An 8,741-nucleotide genomic window follows, 5' to 3' on the forward strand; every position below is an offset into this window, starting at 1 on the left:
CCAGTAAGTCAGCATTTTTCGGTGCTTATAATTTAAACATATACCATAATTAAACAGCTCTAAAAATTTCTATAACACGCCTGCAGAATTGGAATTTACACTAAAGTAAATACATTTCTGTTTTAAAGAAACTGACAAAGTATTTTAAAATGTAACTTAAGTCTGCACAATCTCTGCTCCTCGGCGGGTCTCTTGAACGTGGCAGCTCAGCTGACAAGGACTCAATTGCTCCTCTGCAGGAAGTCTGTCTGGGCCACACACATCCATGGGTATTTTATTTTGAAATTAATGTTTTGAAAGTTTTAAATTATTTATATGAATAGTGTCACATGAGGAATCTAACCTTTATTAAGGTTTATTCTGTTAGTAACACTAGACAAAAGGAATTATTAGAACATATAATTTCCAAATTCTATTGGTTTACAGTAATATACTGTAATATAAATTTTTCATTTTCAGCCACAGACAAAAGTTTTCTCCCTTGAACATAAAAACTATTCAATCACCACATGATGTTCCTAAAAAAAGGGACCAAAGGCCTGCAAGTTGCTCAAATGCACTAAATGTTTTCAATACAAAGAGAAGAAATATAAATAAATGAATTAAGAATTTAATAATCAGCTGGGCATGGTGACTCATGCCTGTAATCCCAGAATTTAGGAGGCCCAGAAAGGAGGATCACTTGAGCTCAGGAGTTCGAGACCAGCCTGGGCAACATGGCGAGACACTGCCTCTACAAAAAATACAAAAATTAGCTGGGTGTGGTGGTGTGTGCCTATAGCCCCAGCTACTTGGGGGGCTGAGGCAGGAGGATCGCTTGAGCCCCCTAAGTAGCTGGGACTCTGATGGCTCCTGCACAGAGGGACCCAGTCTCTTCCTGCTGGAAGAAAGTCAAGGCTGCAGTGAGCTGTGATCACACCACTGCACTCCAGCCTGGGTGGCAGAGTGAGACCCTGTCTCAAAAAAAAAAAAAAAAAAAAGAATTTAACAATCCAATTTGCACCTAATATATGCTTTATCTTTTAAAACTTCATCCTTTACATTTCAAGGCAATCTCTTGCTGGACTAAATGCAGAAGAGCACAGCATCCAAGCCAGAGGCTGAGGCCTCGGAAAGGTGCATCTGGGAGGGTCTCTGAGGCAGGCAGGGCTGAGTGCAGCACAGAGCGAGTGTTCAGGAGAGGATTCCCTGGCTTAGTGGCTCACTGTACTCCCACATGCTGGGCTGCTCTCTGCTCCACTGGCACAGAGGTCTTCAGACCCAGCCATGACCCTCCAGGGGACCGGCAAATCAATTCAGAGTCTGTGAGCAGCATTTTTTAAAAATGAAATGGGATGAAACAGAACAACACGGAAGGGAAGCATGCGGCATGTCTCCAGGCTCGTGCTGTCCGTGAACCCCACTTCTGAGCTGCAAGTCCGTGTGTGGACACAGTGCACGTGCATGCCTGTGAGCAGGGTCTTGAAGGGCACGTGTCTCCCCCGAGGGTGGCAGCACAAGGACTTCGATGGCCCCTGCACAGAGGGACCGAGTCCCCTCCTGCTCCATCTCCCTCTCCACTCCTCGGCATGGTGCCCTCCTCACTGCAGCCCAGCTCCCACGTGCAACCTCGCCTGGCAGCGCAGCCACCATAGCCTGTGGGGAGGGCAGCACACCTGGGGCTGAGGCACAGACCTGTGCTTCTCCCTTTGAAGTGTGTGTGTGTGCGTGCGTGTGTGTGTGTGTGTGTGTGTGTGTGTGTGTGTGTTCCAAGGAGCTTTTCAACCTTGAATAAAATCAGAAGGAATTGAACCAGGGCAAAAACCAAAATGACAGCATCTTTCAAAGCAGCAGCAGCTAATATTCATTTCATATCCTTGGCAAAGCCTAAGATAATATGTTCTGACAACTTTTGAGCCCAAAGTAGTGCCCTCCTGGGGCAGCAGTAGGGGCCATCTGACTTTGGGATGCTCCTCCTTGTCACACCACAACCCTCTGTTGGGATAAACACCACACAGGCCTTTGCCCTCCTCAGCTCGCCCAGTCTCAGAAGCCAAAGGTCCTGATAGCACGGAGACAGGTGGCAGGCTGCCAGGCATCCAGGCCGACATTCGTGACTCAGGTTTCCAATGTGTCAGTGCCAACCCCCCGCAAGGAAAGATGAGTGTAAAAGTCGGCTGTGCTGAGAGGTTCTGGACAGGGACTGGCGCTAACACAGCTGGTCACCAGAAGCCCATCCCGGGTTGGACATGGGGCTGGAGATGAGGCTGGAGATGGGACTGGAGTTCACGCCCAGGGAAGCATTTCCTCATATGAACTACGACTCAGCGACTGTCTCAAAATGACCTCCCGTGCAGCTAAGCCCTGGTCTCAGCCTCCTGTCTCCCTCAGTCTGGCCCCTGAGCTCCGACCCCTCCTGGCAGCCCCCTTGGCGGTCTCTGGCATACCCATGGGTTGGTACGGGGTTATGAACTGCTCTGCCCACAGGGACAGGCGGCGCATGGCAAACACAAGCTGAGAACGCTCCCACCCACTTGGCAAAGCATCTGCTGAGCCGCCATGACGTGGCGAGCCATCCTGAGATGCTGGATGTACAAAACAAACATGCAAACCCCAAACTGGCAGCCCCGCTCTGCAGAGCCCAGGCCAAGGCAGAAAGCATGGGGCACAGAGCAGGGGCGGCTAGGATGGCGCTGCTCACTCTGGCAGGTGCATGGACGGGGCAGGGCAGGGGCAGCTGGAGGCTCCGCGGTGCTCCAGGCAAGAGATGGGGACGAGGGCAGGCTGCAGCAATGGGGGTGAGAAAGTGTAAACTCAGGGATTTTGAAGGCCGAGCCCAGGAGCTTGCTGACGTGGAGTATGAGAGAGTGTGGGCTCAAGCAGAAGGGACAGGGCCATCCCTTCCTGAGATGTGGCAGACTGAGGGAGGGGTACACGGGAGGTGAAGGGAGAATCCAAGTCTTGTTTGGAACTTAAGTCTGAGGGGCCTCCTGGATGTCCGAGGAGAGACGGTGAGAAGATGTGGACCTGTCACTGAGGCTGGGGCCCAGGGCAGAAGTGTTTGCTGCAGGGGCAGGCTGGGAGGGCAGCATGCGAGGGACAAATCGAGCCTGTCGTGAAAGGTGGTGGGGGAAGGAGACCGGTCCCCGCCCAGCCCAGGCCTCCCCCACCACTGACAGTGGTGAAAAGCCAGTGGAGTCGAGGGGAGGAGGGGAATCTGGAGGGCGCTGCTGCAGAAGCCCAAGGCAAGGTGGCCCAGCACTCAGAGCGCAGCAGCTCCTGCTGCCTGCGGAGGGCCAGGGTCCCTGCATCATGCGTAGGATGGCAAGCGTTGCAAGGAACCTCAACCAGCCTCCACATCCGCCCAACGGAGACAGGGACGCCTGCGTTCACAGAGCTGCGTGGGATGTGGTAGGAGAAGGTGCTGAGTGCTCAAGGGCCTCACCACGCAGGCTCGCCGCCTTCCTCCTCAGGACCCAGGGGAAAGGGCTGGGGGTTTTTGGCCTGAGAAGGATACACCTCTGACTACGTAACATGGACGGACAGCTTACAGCATAAGGTGTCCAATTTCTTAATGAAAAGAAGGGGGAAGAGGTGAAAATAGAAATTTATTAAAATAGTTTTTCTCAAATATACTTGGATCTTTCCTTATATAGATGACAAGACCCAGAGCGTCAGAAAACGAGAGAAGAATCTGCAACCAGCACGTGAAGTGGGACGCGCTGATGCTCGCCAGCACAGACTCCAGGCCCTCCTGCACCAGGCTCAGGGCAACACAGGTCTGGGGCGAAAGGTAAGCTGACGGACACAGCAGGACACAGGCAGGCAGAGGCCAGGCACACGGCCACAGCACACAGGGTGTGCATGCCCTGCAATCCCAGCACCAGTCAGCACTGCGCTTCAGGGTCCCGAAGGAGCGTGGGCACACAAGGGCCATTTGGGAGACACGGTCAGTGACACTGATGAGAGAGACTGGGTTAATTCAGGCTGGAAAAGAGACATGGTAAAATGCAAAAACCTTCCCTGATGGCCCACGAAGCTCATGCTACGGAGACTCAGAAATGACCCAGCAGAGGTGTCCACAGACACGTCAGCCCCAGGTATGCCCCCGAAACCCTCTTGTGTCCTGCAGCGGCCATCAGCCATGCCCCACTGCCACCAGCCTCAGCCCCTAACACCACCTGGTCCTGCAGGGGCTGGGACTCTCTGTCGGAGGACCCTGGAGCCTGGCCCACCCTGCCCGCCCGTGGCAGACTCGCGAGGGAAGAGCGAAGGTTCTGGTCAAACGGCATGGGGGCCCAAAGGCTGCAGCCAGTCACTGCTGCGTGTCGCCAGTGGCCACCGCCTCCTCTTGACCACATTCCGTCTTCCTCATTATCCTTTCACTTCCCCAGGCTCCGACAAGGGTCCTGCCCTCTTCCCTGCATGAGCGTCTGTCTGCCTCGAGCCTCACTGCCAGGTCTCATCGCATCCTCTGCGTGACCACAGCCACACCAGGCCACAGACTGCACCAGCTGCCACACCTCCTCCCTCCTGCCCTTCCTCAGCGACCATGGCCTCCACACTGCCTACAAGAGAATATTCCACGTTTTTAAACAGTGCAACCCTTTTTAAAGATTTTTAAAATATTAAACAGAACATCAATGCCTGAAGGGGAGAGAAGCCCTGTGGTCTCTAGGAAGTTCTTTCTATCACACTCTGGCAGCCTGAAGACAACCCCGTGCTGAGAGAAATGAAGACAAATCTACACCACACCTCATGTGCTCCCAAGTCTCTAAAGGGCTTTGCCTTGAGAAACAAAGTTTCTGCCGAGTGTCTGACACTGCAGAACTGCTTTTCATGAAGGAAGGAAAGGACACCCTGAGACGTCACAAAACCACACCCTGATGGCCGCTGCCACCTCCATGCCGGCCACACAGGGCACACCTGGGGGGGCCAGCGTGGATGCGCCCGAGGAGGCCTCTGACAGCTGAGGACTAAAGTCAAACTCCCAGCTCGAGTACAGGAGGAACATCGGGGAAGCCAACAGCTCGGGCGGCTCCGCGACAACTGTCATGCTCGTCCAGCCATGTGCCAGCAGGGCCTTCACCTGGGCACTCACTTGCAGTGGGGACTTGTTCCCACGACTCACAGGAGAGGTGGAACTGCCCCGGAAAGTCCCACCCAGGACCCTGTGACAGCCACAGGCTGACTGAACGGCTGCTGCCTGCCAGGGAGGCTCAAGCTGGGCTGTCCAGGGCTGCAGCAGCCCCCCAGCCCAGAGCGGCCACCCCACAGCAGGGCACCCTGGGAGGGGTGCGCAGACAGACGGCAAGGGCTCTCTTCCTCCAGGCAATTCCTATTTCTTTGAGGCTGGGATCTCGGTGCCATCTCTCAGCATCTAACTAGCGTCAGAGCCTGCAACACCTGACGCCACATGGTTTATGAAACAGGATGAGATGCCCCGATTAGGTGACGGGCACGGGCATCTTCCCGGCCTGCCAAAGCCAGGGAACCAGGGATCGACTGATCTGGCCAGCCAGAGCCTCCATTCTCTCCAAGTGGAAATCCCAGCAGCTCCCCCGCCTGCTCTTTGAATGGAGTCGGGCAACAGCTCCTAGAAAGGCAGGGGCGTCCTCCCCCTCAAGATGAGGGGAGCTGGAGACGCACGGAACTCCAAAAGAGTGCTGCTGCAGACACGGACGGCGGAACCCCAGCATTCCCTGACCCTCCCATTTTTTAGAACAACTACCTGAGGCTCAGAAGGAGAAGCAATTCTGCCGACCCCAGAGGCTTTCCAGACCCTTGTCTGCTGGCCAGAGCCCAGCCAGGCAGAGCTGTAGCAGAGACGCCCACTTACCCGCTGTGCCTCTGACTGTGAGGGGGGAGCTGCTCACTTCTGATGCCTGACGACCACATCAGCCAGATTCCAATACACTCGCGTGAACAACTTATCTGCCAGTGTAAGCATTTGCAAGAGCTTCAAAAGGAAGTCCAAATCATGTCAACAGACACTTACAGAGGCAGGTTTTTAATTACTTTACTCGGAATAAAAAACAAAATTTTCTACAACTTGCCTGGATATACACTGAGATGAAAGTGCTGCCTACACATAAGTACAAACGGCTGATTAAGTGGCCCATTAAACCCATGACAGCTCCAAAATTCCCTTTCCGATGCAGGATATGAAACAGAGGTTACAGGAACACATTCCTCCTGCACCAACGCAGCCAGAGGCGGCCCGCAGCAGGCATGCCCCAAAGAAGACCAGAGCTGCTCCTCCAGCCTCGCGCAGCTTCACCTTCCAAGCGGCTTTCCAAATGCACAGAAAGCCGGTTGATTTCATCAGGCTCATGCTGGCCCTGCCCAGCGGACCCATGTCTATTTCCCACTTAAAAGGAAAGACGCAGCTCATTTTCCTGTTCCCAACCCCTCCATGCCCCTCATCTCTAAACTAGTAGTTTCTCCTTCGGTTCTCTACAGAAGACTTTAATTAGGTATTAGAAAAACATTAAGATTATACAATTCCCAGAAAAGAATGAATTCAAAATCAGTGCCCAGTAATTACTAAGACTTCTGTACATAATTTAAATTTATTTTTATCTTTGCATCAACACAGCCATAAAAGGAAAACAGAAATTATTTTTATTTCATCTCAAATCTTTTAAAAAGCCATTTTAGAGTAACTTCAACTTCATAAGCTCATATAGTAATCACCAATATGATCTCCAGTAGCTACCTATATGCACATTAGCCAAATCAACTCATTACATTTAGAAATGTTAAGCTACCATCATTTAAAGAGCCTAAGATTTTAATATATTTATCTAGCCTAAAATTAATATTTCAACAAAATCAATTCACTCCCATCGTTCAGATCTATGAGAATTACCATGATAAAGGAAAGAAAAACATCTGATGCTTTCTGTAAGTTCTGACTTAAAACCTGGCAGCTTGGGCTCCCGAGGGGTTGAGGCCGGCGGCCGGGTGTGTCCGGCCCGGGACGTGCTGCGGTCCCAGAGCCTCGGCTGAGCCTCCGTGGCACTCGCTTTGAGCTGTGGTGCAGACACACGAAAAACATTTCCAAAGCTTATCCTTACAAGCATTCGCAAGTCCCACGGCTGCCACTCGCTAAAACAGGATAACCAGGGTGCCACGCTTTCTTACCACTGATTAAATGAAAAGAAAAAGCCGGAACAACTTACCTGCTGGTCATTAGAAACGTGTGTTTCGTTTGACAACTCTTTCCCCAAATTCATTGTAAGGCACCGAGCCACACTAGGCACCCGGGTCTAAGACACACCATTCAACACCGCAGCTTGTGCGTGTTAGAAAAGTTTAAAGGCATTTCCGATGAAGTTCCCTCTCGCTCCCTTCGTAACCCATGGCAACAGGACACTGCAGGAAGCTGTGGCTTGCCAGGGTTTCAGACTCTATCTCAATTGTCTCATCCAAAGAAAGAAACGCCGTTTACATAAATCACGCTGTGAGATCATTTTTAAACTATTTCCTCTACCAAATCAGAAGAATAAAACTTCGGCTGATAGGGGTAATTTCTCAGTCAGTAAAACAGCTGCAGAGAATTTGTTTTTTTTAGCATCGTGGTGCAGTTCACAACCTTAATTACAGTTGCCAATGATTCTATTCTAAGCCTCCACATGCACCAGCTTACTGGGTGGCAGCCAGCGGGATCTGGCATACGCCTAAAGCCCCCTCAGTGCTATCTGTATTCCGTGATCTGCTCTACCCACCCTCCAAATACATGAAACAATCAGAAAGCGAGTGAACCATGATGGATCCTGGCTCTAAAAAGGAAGGAGGAAAGAAAAAGAAAACTATTTGTAAAGCCTAGGGATCACTGCAAAATCATCTGTTAATTTTCTAGAAATTTAGGGGTAAACTGCTCATCCCAAAGTGCTTCCCTGCTGTCAAAATCATGCAGCATGGGCCATCTAGGGTCTCGTCCTAACGGGCTCTAGGAATCCTAACCCTGAAACGTTAGGTTGGGGGAAGCTTCGCCATTAGACCTGGGGAAGCTTCTTGCCCAGGAACTGCAAACTCAATGTCCACAGGGCCACCAGGCTAGGTCCACGGCTCTGGGGTCTGGGGTCGGGCTGCCAGCTGGGAAGGCACTGTGCCAGCTCTGCCTCTGCCTTTCTGTGGAGGGACATGAGCATTCCCCACACGAGAGTGCTCAGTGAGCAGAACCCACAGCACTGGACACACGCTGCATTTCAGAAATGCACAATGGCTGCTTGCAGAATGTGCAGCAGCTCACGCTTCCTTAAAGGCTTTTCTCAGGAGCTGTGCACGTACCGAAAGTGTGGGGGAATCTGCAGGAGCAGGGAGGCAGGCGCCCAGCCACACCCCCAGCAAGCGGAGGAATCACCCCAAGGCAGCCACACCTCCCTCTGCACAGCTGCTCCTCGCTGAAAGGAGCACCACCTCCGCTTCTGTCACCAGCCCAGGAAGGGGCTCCCGCCCAAGCTACTGGGACCCCCGGTCAGCCCCATAGGTCTGGAGTGGCCTCAGAAGCCCTGTTCCTCGATAGGGCCTCACCTCTAACTACCATGGCCCCACCCACTTCCCCTGGGCTCTGCGCCAGAGGGTCTACATTAGGTACAATAGGCATGGCAGGCAGTGTGACAGAAGGTGGAGCACATATAGACCAGGCCCCCAGACCACATCACCATTCCTGGGCTAAGCCAAATCTCTCAGACAAAACCAGCATCCTTGTCCCCTGCCCTCCCATCAGCACCCACCGCACCACACACACACAGGCA

General features: G+C 52.4%; 1 protein-coding gene across 7 annotated transcripts in view; it reads right to left on the reverse strand.

Moving 5' to 3' along the window:
- The window catches only part of RGS12 (regulator of G protein signaling 12), a 144,963-nt gene that overhangs the window by 60,880 nt on the left and 75,342 nt on the right, over positions 1-8,741 (reverse strand). Inside the window, exon 1 of one of the 7 annotated variants that reach the window (XM_032135463.2) lies at positions 7,164-7,419. The exons of the other annotated variants lie outside the window; for them this stretch is intronic. Within the exon in view, the coding sequence (XP_031991354.1) occupies positions 7,164-7,217 (54 nt within the window). The 5' untranslated portion in view covers positions 7,218-7,419. Of the gene's footprint in view, positions 1-7,163; positions 7,420-8,741 lie in introns of those variants that run through there. 7 annotated transcript variants of the gene reach the window in all.

This window comes from Hylobates moloch, unplaced genomic scaffold (assembly GCF_009828535.3).
Source record: "Hylobates moloch isolate HMO894 unplaced genomic scaffold, HMol_V3 SCAFFOLD_17, whole genome shotgun sequence".
In the NCBI taxonomy this organism is placed as follows: Eukaryota; Metazoa; Chordata; class Mammalia; order Primates; family Hylobatidae; genus Hylobates; species Hylobates moloch.